This window comes from Periophthalmus magnuspinnatus, chromosome 9 (genome assembly GCF_009829125.3).
Source record: "Periophthalmus magnuspinnatus isolate fPerMag1 chromosome 9, fPerMag1.2.pri, whole genome shotgun sequence".
NCBI classification, from domain to species: Eukaryota; Metazoa; Chordata; class Actinopteri; order Gobiiformes; family Gobiidae; genus Periophthalmus; species Periophthalmus magnuspinnatus.
Genome location: NC_047134.1, coordinates 12469141 through 12485609, shown reverse-complemented (window position 1 = coordinate 12485609; position 16469 = coordinate 12469141). Strand labels below are relative to the sequence as shown.

At 39.1% G+C, this 16469-nt stretch overlaps 2 protein-coding genes across 2 annotated transcripts in view; one reads left to right on the top strand and one right to left on the bottom strand.

Annotated features, from left to right (window-relative positions):
- The window catches only part of ccnh (cyclin H), an 84346-nt gene that overhangs the window by 64423 nt on the left and 3454 nt on the right, over positions 1 to 16469 (bottom strand). The gene's annotated exons all lie outside the window — the stretch shown is intronic.
- Positions 147 to 16411, top strand: LOC117376873 (ras GTPase-activating protein 1-like). The gene is made up of 26 exons (XM_033973423.2): positions 147 to 573; positions 801 to 1394; positions 8209 to 8361; positions 9712 to 9847; positions 10054 to 10124; positions 10274 to 10391; positions 10610 to 10641; positions 10919 to 10971; positions 11117 to 11267; positions 11360 to 11438; positions 11514 to 11637; positions 11740 to 11896; positions 11992 to 12079; positions 12169 to 12249; positions 12379 to 12536; positions 12630 to 12706; positions 12783 to 12955; positions 13024 to 13183; positions 13741 to 13883; positions 13976 to 14091; positions 14167 to 14253; positions 14339 to 14406; positions 14490 to 14578; positions 14672 to 14749; positions 14820 to 14954; positions 15567 to 16411. The coding sequence occupies exons 2-26, from the start codon at positions 886 to 888 to the stop codon at positions 15648 to 15650; spliced, it is 3120 nt and encodes a 1039-aa protein (XP_033829314.1). The 5' UTR covers positions 147 to 573; positions 801 to 885; the 3' UTR covers positions 15651 to 16411.

Sequence of the window (16469 nt, the reverse complement as noted above, 5' to 3'; positions counted from 1 at the left end):
GGCCCTGGTTGGCTTATATGTAATTCAACAGCAACCCAGCTCTGTTTAGTGAATCTGTAGTGTGTGTGGTCGTGTGTAATAGGCTCTTTATTCCGGGTTGTAGGAAATTCTAGGAAAAATTTATTGATCAAAGTAGTCCTGGATGCGTGCCTGGATGAGGCGGGGAGCTCGGTGTTCACTTGGCTCTGTCTGCTCTGACTCTGGCCCAGTGGAAGAGGAGGGAGGGCAGAGCAGAGCGCAGCAGTAAGAACCACCAGTACCAGCCTCAAACCAGAAATAAAGACGAAGTTCACCCGCACGCGCTGCAAAACACACACTTTGAGCAGATGGGTCGAGGAAAAATGTTATCTCGGAAATTTTGACGTCGGGATGCTGTCATTTTTGTACTAAATGAAAGACGTCAACAGTCCTGGGGAAAGGAAACAACAACAGTGGGAAAGACTGGATTACACACAGCAGTGACAATAAAACAACATTCCCCGACAAGTGGACAGCCTGGTGTCGAGGGTCAAGTCCCGACACTCACACGCGGAAATACTCGTGCCTTTATGTTTTTCTTCATATTGTTAAAGTGTAAGTATGTGCTTGTTACCTTTCCGTCAACTTTAAAGTGTATAAACCATGAAGACATAGCGAGAAAAACTCATCAAGTGTCTCGAGGCTGCAGCTAGCCGTTCAGTTAGCATTAGCTTGAGTAGCAGACGAGTGAAGCTAACGCCCGCTGAGCCGTTAGCTCTGTGGCTAATGCTAACACTCCGGGTCAACGCGTATCTCAAACTTTTTGTGTTGTTTCTCCGCAGCCCAAACGCTGAAGGAGAGTTGTGGAAATAGGGGGGAAGGGCAGGTTCCCTTCTGGACTTTTTCCCCTCTACAGATCTTTTTAAAATGATGGCAGCAGAGGTGAGCAATGAGGATACGGGCTCAGTCAAGACAGGGACTGGTGGAGGAGGCCCGGAGACGGCCCCTTTCCCCTACTATCCCAAGTCCAGAGTGCGCGTGTCTGATCTGGGACAAGGACCAGCACAGCCCTTCCGTCAGAACTCCAACACATCCCCGGACTCTGTGCCTGACATGAGCCTGGCTTTCAGCATGCCCGTTGGGGACATGGGACCAGGACTGTCCGCCTCGGGGAGTGGCGGGGGAGGTGGACATTTCCAAGGGAGCGGGGGCAGTTTGTGTTATTCTCCCTCTTCTGATGGTCCCGACAGCCGGGTCTCACCCACATCGTCCTGCCCGGACGGCCCCAGTGTCTTCCCCCCTCTGCCCCCTCCTCCCCCGTCTATGGGCTGCGGGGGGCTCGGGGGCACACTGGATGAAGGCGACCTGCCGGATGGACCGGAATGGGTGGATGACGATGAGGTGGTGTTCCCACTGTCTGCGCCTCCCACCAATCAGTAAGTACCACCAAGAGCACAGACCTGGAAAGATGCTGCATCTAACACAGTATTAGTCCCTCAGCTTTAGCTGGACACTCATCAGGGAGGACTGAACCAGTTTCTCTGAAGAGAAATAGTTAGAAAATACTTGTTAGTGTAGCGCCCACAGTATAGTAAATGGTAAATACGATGCGGGGACTGCTTTGATATTTGGAAGACATTAAAAATAACTTTTAAGTTTAAACTGAAGAAAACAGAGCAGCTCATTCCGCTGTAAAAAAAAAAACAAAAACAAAAAAAACATTGCACGATCTCTGTCTATCATTTAGAGAAAAACAGACCATAACCTAAAAGATGAAGTTTAACTAAAACCTTCACTTTTGTTTAACTCTCATTATAAAAGTGCTGAGCGTTACCATTTAATGTCATACAATGAGAAATGGAGTCAGTGTGGAGTGTTGAATCAGCTCTTATTTAAGGAGCATTCTATAACTCCTGTCACATTTTTTTCTTTTCCCACTTTAGAAAATGACATGGTTAATTTATACAGATTAAGGCGCAAAGTCTAAATATAAATCAGCATTTTTTGTTTTTTTTTATACTGTGATTAGAAATAATTTTACCATATTTAGGGTCACACCTTCCGAGTAAGCCAAGTGAGTAGTGGAGCAAATCTCTCATTAAATTTAGTATTTTTTAATATTGGCCTACTAATGTTACTAATATTGTGTTGTATTAGAGTCATATTTGCTACATGTTTCACTTATAAACAAAAAGCCAACTAAAGAGACCTCTTTTCTTTTTTCTTTTTTTGTGGTTTCTGAGGATTGGTTGCGGTGATGTTGAAATATTACCCACAGTTGCATATTAATAGTCACTTCCTAGATTTTCAACTAAACAAGGGAAGAGCTGTCTGCTTTCACTGATATGCAGTTTGTTAGCTATGCTTATTATGTGCTATTTCATACCCCACCACATCCATCAGAGCTAAACCTGAAGGATAAATATAATCTTTGTGCATAACTGTCACTCTAAGCATATCTGGAGCTAACTAAATGCTATTGGTGACTCCTGTAGACAGTTATGTCCTATAAATGAGTCCTGATTAAATAAACAAGGATTAAGGCAAAGCACATCCGTTGTGTTCAGTGAGTCTGTTGTGGCTCCAGGACACACATTTGTAGATTTTACCTGCTTTGTCTTTTTGGATATGCAACACTCTATCCGAGGATAAATCTTTACACTCATAAAAAGTCTGTTTTTGCTAAAAGGGAAACTTGTGCACATGATGGATGACAGGGATTGATTGTGGTTGTTTTCTCCACAAGGAGGTTTGGAGGTTCTCTGAGCACATGTGTTTTGTTTGCACCAGAGCAGACATATATTGCAGTTGGTTTATGAATGTGACACAATATGAGCTCGGGGAGGGACTGGTTATTGTCTAGTGTCAATTCTGCCTCGGCTCTACACCTGCTGGTATAATCTCCACTCATGACCAATAATTAAACAAAAAAACAAATCCATATTTCAATATATCAATTTGAAAAAAAAAATTACAGACCTATTTTGTCCATGCATAAAATGGCAAGTTGTACTGGGGCAGGTGTACTTTGGATAGTAGTAGTAGTAGTAGTAGTAGTAGTTCCCAGCTGACTGGCCCGAGGGGACTGGGCTTCAGTGCGTCGCCTTCTGCTCCTGGGTTCCTCTTGTATCTCAGAGTTCTGTGACAGACGACAAATACGGAGCAGGACTCAGGAGGCTGATGCAGCTCCACTCTGCTGGACGTGTTCCACTGTGCCGTCAGATCCATTTTGAAAATGAGAGAGGGACACTTGGACCTCCTCATATCTCCTTTAACGTCACCATTCAGAAAATAGTGGATGCCCATGTCATTATTGAATTAATAACGACATTACTGTATTGTGAGCTTTTGTTCTGTGGCATTACATCCAGTATTTCTCCTCAACATTACAGAACAAGAGGAGTCACAAAAACATTTCTGCTTTATTTGCAGATTATAGAACGCATTACAGTGAGCCTTGTCTCGTCTGTATATATGCTGTATTGATAAGGAAGCTCCATACATTTCAGTAGGTTCTGCCACATCCTGTCATGCCCCTCCAATAGCCACGCTCTGCTTGCTTTTCTCTCCTGCATCCTGTTTTCAAGACTTCTCAGCCACTCAAACTTTGGTCAAATATATGGACCACCACAAACCTTTGTATTTCATTCACGTTTATACCGTATTATGTTTATAATTCCACAATTGTCAAGTGAAATATCGGAATACAAAACTGTTAGTTGTTTGTTGTCTAAGTGAACCACCATTTTAATTTGTACAAAAGTTTTACAGTTTCCAGAAGAGTGTTTAGCTTTATAATGTGACAATATCGTGTTGTTGTCGTTAAAAAAGTAGATGGTCCATGTAGAGAGCAGGGAGGCGTCTTGTCACTGTAGATGTAATGAAGTTTTAGCAGGAGAGTCATCAGGTCCACTTTTGTTACAGCCGGAAGTTGTAGGGATGAACTTAAAAGTGAAAGTGTAAGAGTAAGTTTGGTCAGATGGGATTAAACTGTGTCTTCTGGCTGGAGTTCACCGTGGGCAGGTCTGTTCATGTCTGCTTTAATGTAGGACAGTGAAATTTATGAAATTTTAATGGAGATGCAATCATTTCTTATTAATAATGAGTTGGGGCCTTTTTAATCCATCCTCTGTCAGTAAATTAAAAAATAAAATTAAAATTGGGTTTATTCATGTGAGCTCTGCAATACAAACTCCGGACACAGCCACCAAAGCAAGTGCTGCTGTAGAACAGCCGTCTGCGGTTGTTTTCTCGTTGTATGCATGTGTTTTGTCCACTGTTTGCGTACATTCAGTTTGTTCTCACATTGTATGTTGTCTCCCAGAAAAAAGACTTCTTGCGGAGACTCACGCCTCACCCATACTCCGCCGAGGTCAGTGTGGCAGGGCGCACTGGTTTTAATGATTTTTTAAGCCTTGTGGGACCCGTGCAAGTCTCGCTCCACACTGCACTTGCAGTCAGTGTACATCCGGCTCTAGTGTGTCAGTCAAATGCAAATCAGAAGCTAGACGAGGCACTTTTGGCTGCTGTCTGCTGACTCTGGTGTATGAATGACTTAATGAATGCGTGGCCGCTGAGTACCTTGCCTGTCAAGTTTTAGACAAATTGAGTAGATGAAATACAAGCTAAACAGAGTACAGTTTGTTTCCACGTTGCTTGTATAGGTTTAATTTAAAATTCTTAAAGTTAACAGAGTAATAAAATGTTGTTATATATTGTGATTTTCTCACGGACCTCTAGGGTGGCCACAGTTCTTCTGCTTTAATGTAATAGTTGCATTGTTGTCACTGTGGAGACTGCGACTCCCTGTGTGTGCTGTCCCACTCATTCACAAACCAATGGGCTGCTCTGGCTCGGGCTCGTGATGAGTGAGAGTCGGAGGAGAGTTAGAGAAAGTCCGAGGACATAAGACGCAGCGCTACAGTTAGCCCAGGTTTTTCATCCACCTGCTTCTCTACCAAATGGGATTAGTCAACTCAAGCAGATACTATGGAGTCAACCTTTCTATTTTTGGCTGCTTATCGGACTGACTTTATGGGAGGTGAAGAGAAGCGTATCCCGGCAGCGCTTGGGGCATAGCATGGCGGTGCGTTCAGACATGGAGGAGTTTGGTTCGAGCAAGGTCCAGCATCAGGGGAGTGGGCAGAGCGCATGAGACAGACGCACAGAGATGCAGCAGAGAGCCAACTCAGTGTAAGTCAAACATTGACATCACAGCCAATACTATAAACTGGATTGTGATAAAGAGCAATAGTCAGTACGATTGTCAAAAATCATAAATGTTTTTTGAATGATCTTTATCAGAAATAGACGAACACCACATTGTAGTAATATAGAAAGTACAACTATTTTGTCTTGAAAATTACATTGTATTCTATAAAAAAGGAAGTTGAAATTGAAATCATTAGGGTATAGGAATATCAAGATTATTTGGTTAATCGATAACTGTATTTACAATATCTGTTTATGTCAACTGAACTTTGCTTTGTCATTCTGAAAATGTGCTGTCATAAAGATGGCCACATACACAACAGGAAAAGGGAATCTATTAGACAATGTGAATGAAAGTGCGATTAAGGAATTCAACCTTTTGTTGTCAGAGTGAATAATCGTAAAACTGGGATATTTATTTTCTTCTCATAATAAACCTGAAAACAATTTTATATAGTGACATAACATCCCTTTGGAGTAACAAAATCTGTATTGAATATTAAGTAGTATCGAAATGTTTTGGGATATTAGTGTTGGTTTTGGGATTAGGATGATATTTTTATTTATGTGCAAGAAGGTTCATTGACCTAATAAAATATATAAAGTGTGAGATGTGCATAGAGCAGGAGAGACACATACTCATTTTAGGGAGGGAATTGGCATTTTTATGAGGTTCTGAAAACTACTTTAGTTGACAGTCTTGTATACACTTGTGTATTTGTGGTGTGTACAATTACCATTTTTCAAACTTTGCTGTAATAGAAGTAGAAATCCAAATAGGTACAGGAGTGAACCCCTGTATCCCTGAGCTGTACTCTAGTCATGTACCAACACGACGAGGCATTCCTCCAGCGACAGACGCGCAGCTCTATCAACACGATCAAGACTCTGCTTCCACTGACTGCAAATAAACAGCTTCAGTGACTCTTCAAACCCTTTACCTCGTAGTAAAATGTATAAATCCTGCAGTCCTGCAATAGATGAGGGTAAACTTTATTATAGAAACCTATCAGATCCAAGTATCGAAACAACAAGAAATGATTTAATAGAGCCACAATAGAAACTAAAGTGAAGTTTTATGGCACTGGTCGAGCCTTGTCGACACCAATGTGATGCGTTTCAGAAATCACCTGATATTTAGGACACTGTTAGCTCATAGCAGCAGTAGTAGTAATATTAAGTCATTGCATGTTTCATCTATGCCTGTCATGATAATTACTATATCGACTTATTGTTCAATATATGTTAGATGGAATGATCATTTTTGAGGGTCAGTATTTATTGCGGATACTTTCTTTGTACTGGTGGGGAGCTTTTTGTTATTTTTACTTTATTAGATGTTGAATAACCCTTTAAAGTGACATATTATTACAGATACAAACTAACTACTAAAATGTTTTATCCTGCTATCTATTTATTGCAGTTTGTTTTTTGAACCATACTGCGTGTTTGAAATAGTTTTTAGAGGTAATTCTACTTTAGGGTTATTTGTCGGTAAATAAAAATAACTAAATACATTAGTTTAAATATTGGCATTGTCTATATTTTGTCAAGCAATATATTTTTCTGCAAAATATGTTATTATGACAGGCCTAGTTTCATGATCATGTAGGTTGTTGGCCCTGTTTTTAAATGCTTTAAAATGTCACTTCTGTCTCATTTAACTCTGCATGGCCCTTTAAGAGTCTACTTTAACCTGAGCTTCTCCCAGTTTTTGATGCGATAGTGGCAGTTTTCCTCATACCTCACTCTTCATGGCCTTCAGTAAGGAGCATTTGCACTGCTCTTCTGTACCTCCTTCTACAATTGCTGTGTCTTTTACAGAGGCACATGTTGTGGCCTAAATTTGGAAAAAAAAAAACGTGTAAATTTTTTACTTGAAGTGGCTAAAGCCTGTCAAGTTCAACCTCACCTTCTGAAAATTTAACCAGAGAGAGATACACACTTTTAAGGGAACTGAACCTCTCAACCGTTGAAATAAAGATGCTCTTCCAGTATTTATTTTAGCACTTGTGTTTTGTGTGTTAAAAGCATTGAACAATACAGTGAATCCCAATACGAAATGCATGATATCTTTGCAGTCCATCAGAATATCGCTAAAACACATTCGTCTCTGTTGAGGTTCGGACTGACCTGTCAAATGAATCACACATATGCAGAAATATTACTGAATCCCTTTAATTGAAAGATTATACTGCAGTTTTTAGTAGAGCTGTACTCAAAATATCGATAGGGCACTATATGCACTTCTTGGCAAGGCAAGTTTATTTGTATAGCACAATTCGTACATACTGTGCACTTCTTGGTACTACATGTACTCAACACGCTGTATTTCAATACTTGCATACCATGAAGATATATAAGTGATTAGTTATATACTTAACTAATGCAATAAGCAGCTGAGCTTAAAGTTAGGTTTTCATAATAATCATAAATCAGTTGTGTTCTGATATAAAGCTCATTGTGGACATGAAATTCCGATTGGATTTTGTTATTAGTGATATGTTTTGCTCAGAATACTTATTGTATTGTGAGATACTTGGCAATGCCCAGCTCTAGTTTTGAGATCACTTTGTATTTGGAGTTCCTTGTGCAGCATTTTGACATTGTTCTTTTACTTTCAGATATCCTCTATATTCCTATTTTTGTACAGATGCAAAACGACAATTTTGATCACACCAAATATCACAAAACTCTTAACATGAAGTACTGTGAGTGGCACGGAAAATTGTATCAGCTATAAGATAAGATAAGATTTGCCTTTATTAGTCCCACAGTGGGGAAATCCCAGTATTGCATCACACAGTTAAAGAACAGAAGGAAAATGGTACATGCAGTAAAACAAGATAATAGATAAATAGCTTAAAATAATTTAAAAATAGACTTAAAAATAAACTAAAAATAGACTCTAATATAACATCTTCATAAAGTGACTTGAGTATAGAAGTGACAATAAAAAGAATGGTTACACCTGAATTATACAAACGCTAGAAAATATTCTCTGTAAACACTTTGAAATGTGTTTTTTGTGTTTTCCAGGTGGTACCATGGCAAACTGGATCGCACCATCGCTGAGGAACGCCTGCGCCAGGCCAGGACCCCTGGCAGTTACCTCATCAGGGAGAGTGACCGGCGACCTGGCTCCTTTGTCTTGTCCTTTCTCAGCATGACCAATGTGGTCAACCACTTCAGGCAAGTCTAGCCATTACACAGCACCAGTATCAAAGAGTCGGCAAGTCTAGCCATTACACAGCACCAGTATCAAAGAGTCGTTCATTCATTTTCACACCAGCTCAATTTCTAGTTTTCAGTCCTTTGGGAACTAGAGTCCGTACTGCAGTTACTCAAACCTGCAGACAAGTTTGTAGTGGGAAAGAGCAGGGGCATTCATGAGTCATATTTTATTCAAACTGTATTATACAAGAGGAAAATAAACTGCAAAATAAACAATAGCTGATCCCTACAAATGTACTAAGTCTATTCCTTTGTAAATCGTACCTGTACTTTGAGTAGTTTTGAGAATCAGAAAAGCTTTATTTTGTCAGTGAACAAGACTCGCACACTAGAATGTGCGAGTCTTTGACGATTTCGTGCAAATTTACACAACAAAAAATATAATCTGGACATGCATAGTAAAATAAAATAAGAATATAATAGTTAAATAAAATATCATCTTAAGCAAACCTTTATATGCTTATTAATTATGACTCATTATGCGGTGGTGTGGGGAGAAATCATAATCTTGTTGTAAATAAAGTGTGAAAATCTAAGCTGTGTATTAAAGGTTGTTGATGCCGTGTCTCTGTACACTTTAGCATGCTCATTATAAGTGACGTTAGTTTTCAGTAGAACACATAGTCACTCATGTGCTACTTCCGCTCCCTTTCATTAAACGTGAACCAAAGGAGGACACTGCTCTGGACCAGCAGCGTCACCGTAGGGCTGCTTCTCCCTCTCACTGGACATCAAACCAGACGCATCTCGCTAAACAGTCTGCTTAACAGTCTGTCGTCTGTTCTCTGCTCAAATCACTTTGTTCTGTCTGAAAACCTCATTCAGTTTTTTACTTTTTCCCTCAACTATGACTTCCTCTAAATGGGGTGATCATGGGGTTATTCATTCTTTAGTTTATTGTTACTTTCTAGTCATACTTTGACACAGAAATGGAGAACTTCAAAACATAAGTGTAGCATAAGTAAGTTCATGATCAGTATATCATAGCAAATGCTGTTTTGCTGTAAGGATGTTTGCCGCTGTTTTATGATCAATGAAAATGTGTAATGCAGATTCAAAAAATGTCCTTAGTCATCTACGTCTTTCAAATAATAGCAAAGTACAAAAGACGAAGGAGCCCTTTCACTTTTGTCTAAGTCAGGAGTTCTGTTAGTGTAGTAGTAATAGAATATTGATATATATTAAAGCCATAGACTGGATGATTTAAGCCCTGCGAGATAACTGCTGTTGTGATTTTATGCTCTACAAAACTAAATGGAATTGAATTAAAACCATGTTGTGTTTATATAATGTGAATGAATGTTTCAGGATAATCGCCATGTGTGGGGACTATTACATTGGCGGGCGGCGGTTCTCGTCCCTCTCAGACCTGATTGGTTACTATAGCTACGTGTCCTGTCTGCTCAAAGGAGAGAAACTGCTGTCTCCAGTGGCGCCCCCAGAGGTGAGGTGCACAAATACATGGGCCACATAGTTTTTTTTTTACTGCCCCTATTATTTGTTTTTGTTTAATTTTATAAGCAGTTCAAGGTCCATGGTGGGCAAATTAGACTGTGTTTGTGTAATTGAGGTCTCTCGACTACTGCCCTGTCACCTCCTCCATAAACAGTTTTATCAGATGCATTTTATAACTTGTGTTATGGTTCACAGCCTGTTGAAGACAGGAGGAGAGTAAGGGCCATCCTTCCATACACCAAAGTGCCAGATACTGATGAAATCAGGTGGGCTATATATGTCTAATGCTTTTCTTATGTTATAATAAACATAATGCAAATTTTACCCATTTTATTTAAAGACTGAAATGACCTCTACTGGTTATTTGTAGTGGATTTTGTGTGTATTCATATTTTTTAATCTTCCACATGTGCAGCTTCCTTAAAGGGGACATGTTTATTGTTCACAATGAACTGGACGATGGCTGGATGTGGGTGTCCAATGTCCGCACAGAAGAGCAGGGACTTATTGTGGAAGATCTAGTGGAAGAAGTGGTATGTTTTTTTGTTTTGTTTTTTTTCCTCTTTTAAATGTCAATGAAACAAATGGTTGTAAAATGCACAATATCTGTATTTTATGGTTGATGTAGGAGCCTATATTAGTTTCTCCTGTGCACTACTTTTTCAGGAGATGATAAATCATGCAGAGTACATTTGTGTCACCATTAGGCTGGGGGTTCTGTCCTACTAACAACTGTGTGTTTTCTCATCAGGGCAGAGAGGAGGATCCTCATGAGGGAAAAATGTGAGTGGGACTTCAATTTAAGCACTTATTTACGTCACTTATTTCAGTTCAGCTGAAAAGCAATAAATGTAGGAACCTGCATATATAACAATTTCACAATTTTTGATTTAAAATACCTTATTTTACTTTGTCTTGTAATGCTCATAGTGGTGCTGTGGTGTCGCACATAGTTGTAGTACTACCAATGCTGCTTATAAATTGTATTTTTCATGAAACTGTTGAGAATTATTGAATTACTCTCCTTTGTCTATTTTCTAATGCATTATTTTGTGTGTAGCTGGTACCATGGAAAGATTACCAAACAAGAGGCCTATAACCTCCTCATGACAGGTACGCTTCTTCAGTGACATCGATCAAACACAACTATGAACCTAGAGCAACATTAATGTGCATCTTTTGTCAAAATTCTGCTGTGAGCTGCACAAACCTATTTATATAAATAAACAAACTGCTGAACATGCGCTCGTTATTTCAGTGGGCCAGGTGTGCAGCTTTCTAGTGCGGCCCTCAGACAACACGCCTGGAGACTACTCTCTATTTTTTCGCACCAATGAAAACATCCAAAGGTTTAAGATCTCCCCCACCTCAAATAATCAGTACATGATGGGAGGGAGGTACTACAACAGGTGTGTAAGCTCATCTTCACAAATCTTAATAAGCCAATTTTCCAGGTATTTCAGTATTTATTTTAAATCAGCATTTTGTTTTTTTATGTTAGTGTTGATGACATTATTGACCACTATAAAAAAGAACAAATTGTCGAGGGCTACAACCTTAAAGACCCAGTGTCAGTCCAGGTATGTAATGAGGTTGTTTTATTTTAGTTTTATTACTGACAGACCAAACTGAGTATTGATGATGGATTTGTTTAGCACCAGGAGCAAGTCATTAATGACACAGTGGACGGAAGAGAAATCTACAACACTATCAGGCGGAAACCAAAAGATGCTTTCTACAAAAATATCGTCAAGAAAGGCTACCTCCTGTTCAACAAAGGTATGGATTTATTTTATTAATTAATACTTAGATATACTTAGATTTTACACTTAACTTGTAGACATTTTTACAACTACCTCTCTATGTTTTTTCTATCATCAGGAAAAGGAAAGCGTTGGAAAAACCTGTACTTCATTCTGGAGGGAAATGACGCCCAGCTCATTTACTTTGAGAGTGAGAAGAGAGCCACCAAACCCAAAGGGCTGATCGACCTGAGTGTGTGCTCAGTGTACGGGGTTCACGACAGTCTGTTCGGCAGGTGAGCTGCACTGGTCCAGAGTCTTTAATCAGGACTCAAATGTGTCTGTGAAGAAAATGACAAAATACATGAATGTTTCTCACTTTCCTTTTTAGGCCAAACTGTTTTCAGATTGTTGTCCAGCACTTTAGTGAGGAACAGTACATTTTCTATTTTGCTAGTGAAGCTCCCGAACATGCACAGGTACAGAGTCAACACACAACACTTAAGTTAGAATCACTGTACTTTTTGTTATTTATATAGACCATGTAATTGTCATTTTTATCTTGCAGGATTGGATGAAATGCCTTCAAGATTTTTGCAGTAACCTAAGAAAAACCACTGCGCCCACGACAAATAAAAGGCTTAGACAGGTAAACAAATGGTTTCTAGATTTGCATTTGGCATAATATATTAATGGCACTATTTTACTTCTTTTTAGTTGATTTAATTGCTGAAACTGTATAAATTAAAGCCTGTATATGAATATGTACTTGTTCCAGGTGAGCAGTCTGGTGCTCTATGTGGAGGAGGCACACAAACTCCCTGTCAAGTACTTCACAAACCCATACTGTAACATCTACCTGAACAGTGTGCAAGTGGCAAAGACACACCCACGAGAGGGACAGAATCCAGTGTTCACAGAGGAGTTCATTTTTGAGTCAGTCTCACTCCTAACTCTTTACCCAACTCTTTACATTTTATCTTCTTCAGTTTCTTTTGTAATTCAACCCTGCGTTATTCTTTTTTTCAGTGACTTATCAAATGAAATTAACAGATTTGAAATAAGTCTAAGCAACAAAACAAAAAAGAGCAAAGAAAGTGACATATGTAAGTCCAGATTTTTTGATCTGTTGAAATATTTGTGTATTTATACTGTAACTTCTAAACTTTTCTCTTCTTCCAGTGTTTATGCGCTGTCAGCTAAACCGTTTACAAAAGGGCCAGATGATTGACGAGTGGTTCCCCCTCAGCTCCCATGTGCCTCTGAAGGGCATCGAGCCAGGGTCCCTGAGGGTCCGGGCGCGTTACTCCATGGAGAAGATCATGCCTGAAGAGGAGTACAGCGAGTTCAAAGAGGTCAGGTTCTCTATACAGAATTTGATCAGTATTTATCTAATATTTTGTTGTTTTATTTACATTTGTAGATGATCTTGCAAAAAGAGTTCCACGTTATCTATGCTCTGGCCCATGTGTGTGGTCAAGATCGCACCCTGCTGGCCAGTCTGTTACTGCGCATCTTTAGACATGAAAAGGCTGAAGCTCCATTACTCAGGACACTCAACGACAGAGAAATCAACATGGAGGGTAAGAAACATATTCAACAGTGCAGATTATATAGGTATTTTTTATTTAACTTAAACTTTTATGTTTATTTGGGCATAGGTAGCATTTTTGTTCTAAACCTGAAAAGATGTATCAGTTCTTAGTTCTTATTTTTAGTTTTTGGTCAATTTAAAACATTGATAGAACAACATGACACACAATACAGTCAGAAGAGAATGGAAATTATGAATCAAACTATGAAACAAAAAGTGCAAAAAGCTGATAATTGTCTATATAACCCACCTTATGAAATCATCTTCCTAATGGTGATACTTTAAATATATTATCATTGATTTTGTGTAAGGCAAAGCAAGTTTATTTGTATGGCACAATTTGCACACAAAGTAATTCAAAGTGCTTTACAGAATAAGCAAGACATTAAAATCACAATACAACAAGTCAAAACATAAATAATCTCAAATAATCGTCATAGAATTTACATTAAAAGAGAGAAGTGCAGTCATTTGTGCAGAACCATTTTGAGCCTGGGTTTTAAATGTCATTAAACTGTGTGTAATTGTGCATTTTGTCATAACTAGATGAGGCCACAACTCTATTCCGGGCCACCACACTGGCCAGCACACTGATGGAGCAGTACATGAAAGCTACCGCCACTCCATTTGTCCATCATGCGCTGAAAGACACCATCCTCAAGATCATGGAGAGCAAACAGTCGTGTGAGGTAAAAAAAAAAAAAAAAAGTTCATTTTTGCCTTTCATGTCTTAGTTCCAAGTTGTGTTTTTATTGATTGCTTTGTTTGTTTTCATTTTTAGCTAAATCCATCCAAACTTGAAAAGAATGAGGACGTGAATCTAAATCTGGCTCATCTGCTCAACATCTTGTCTGAACTGGTGGAAAAGATCTTCATGGCTGCTGAGATACTTCCACCGTAAGAACCAGTCGCATTCACAAACTATTTATTACTTTGATTGCTTCCTCATGTTTACAAATGTTTTACATTCAGGACACTGAGATATATCTATGGTTGTCTACAAAAGTCAGTACAGCAGAAATGGCCCACCAACACCACCATGCGGACAAGAGTCGTAAGGTAAACAACCAGAAACCCGTACAATCTTTAATCTAATTTATTTTTATTTTTTTTGCAACTCAAAAAATATCTCTTTTTTTTGTAGTGGCTTTGTCTTTCTAAGGCTAATCTGTCCAGCCATCCTCAATCCCAGAATGTTCAATATTATTGCTGGTGAGTTTTCTTCAACCTGTTGAAGTGCAGTTTTATTGTGAAATGCAATGTTAAAATTCAAATCTATCATTGTAATCTTTCAGATCCACCATCTACAACAGCAGTCAGGACCCTCACATTAGTGGCTAAATCAGTCCAGAATCTTGCCAATCTGGTAGAATTTGGTGCCAAGGTATTTAATAAAAGCATATCAAATGTATATTGCATGTTTAAATAGCAAAGAAAAGTAGATTATTCTTCATTTGCATGATTTGTCATTGAATAGGAGCCCTACATGGAGGGTGTTAATCCATTTATTAAAAACAACAAACATAGGATGATTATGTTCCTGGATGAGTTGGGGGTAAGTCAAGTTTTATTTCCTCCTACACTTAAAAAGTTTAATATTTACCAGTAATTGTTTTATTCTCCAGAATGTCCCTGAACTCCCTGAAACGACTGAGCACTTTAGGACAGACTTGTCCCGGGACCTGGCTGCGCTGCATGAGGTCTGTGCCACACATTCAGACGAGCTGCGCACTCTGAGCAACGAGAAGGGGGCTCAGCAGGTCAGCAACACACAACAATTACAAAACAAAGACAATCAGAAAACAAGAGTATTCATTAGAACAAATGAGGCATGTTGGGTGAAAATGTGTGTTTTGACAGTGTTGAATGTCCTAATCAACGATTACCAAATGTTTTTGCCTTTAAAAATGAATGAGAATGGAACATGATTTTTTTTGTGAGATCATGTTACAGGATAGTTATACAAGATAACTCTCGCTGAAAGCGATTGGAAAACGTCATGCCGATTATTTGAATCTGATTGGTCGAAGTGTCACAACAGTGGAACAACCTGGAAAATCAAACTTTTGTTACAACCAATTGAGGAAAAAAGCAGACATCTTCTCTGACAAATGCAGAAAAGCACTTACCCTCAGCACATCTTTCACAAACAACATAATCCATATTGACGCTAAAATAGGCTGAAGTACGTCTGTCGGTGTTGCCATGATTGGTCTGCCCACCTTAACAGTGAGGTCACACCAAGATGGATTCTCGTGAGTTTGTGAACTCACAAATATTGTGAGAATCCATCTTGCCATGCAAGGTTAATGTTGACATGGATTTGACCAACTGTTTAATATGGTCTGTTTTCCTATGCTTGTTTGCCACAGCATGTGCTGAAAAAGCTACTGGCCATCACAGAGCTCCTCCAACAAAAGCAGGCTCAGTATGCCATGTCCAACAGCAACAGGTAGTACTGCCCTCCCTCTCCTCTCCTCCCATCCTCCCACCGAGTCTCCAAGGGACCAGACCAGACCGAGCATGATCCACCCTCATCACCATGGCAACATCTCCATCTTTCATCATGTCTTTCCAGTAGCCACACCCTCTTTCTGGTCCGCCTGTTTGTCCTGTTTGCCTCAAGAAAGCTATGCAACAGCTAAGCACAATCACACAGTGCTTGGCAAAACAATGGTTTTGTTCATTTTGATTACTTTTTGGGTACATTTCATTCCCTTAACCATAAGGGCCAAATTTGAAAAGTGTTACCTGCTATGTGTTGATAGCAAAAGTTGCCAAAGTATGCCCTTCCCCTTTACAAGGAATCGGACATGGTAGTCCTCTTTCCCCACCATTCTTGTAACTGGATTATGCTTTTATACTGTAATTAGCGACTGATTTATTTTAAACTTGTGACAATATCTGCAAAGTGCTGAAACTGGCATTTGTGTTTCATTATTTTCTTTGTTATCTAGATTGGAGCAAGGTCTTTTACAAAAGTATGGCTATTTTATATTAAGAATAAATTCTCTTGCTGGAATCATGAGTATATAAGTGAGATAAACTGAGTTTATTACTTTTTTCAGTTGTATCAGCTTTCAGTGATTATTTGGTCTTTATGGAACCTCTTTGCCAGACATACTCAGAAACCAAGTTAAAGAGTTTACAGCTGAATTTTTAAATAGTCCAGACTGTATCAGACATGCATGCACTTATTAAACCGTTTTGTAAAGTACTCCAGAGTCGTCATTTGTGCTGTACTGGAGAAAAGTCTACAAAATACATTTTTATAG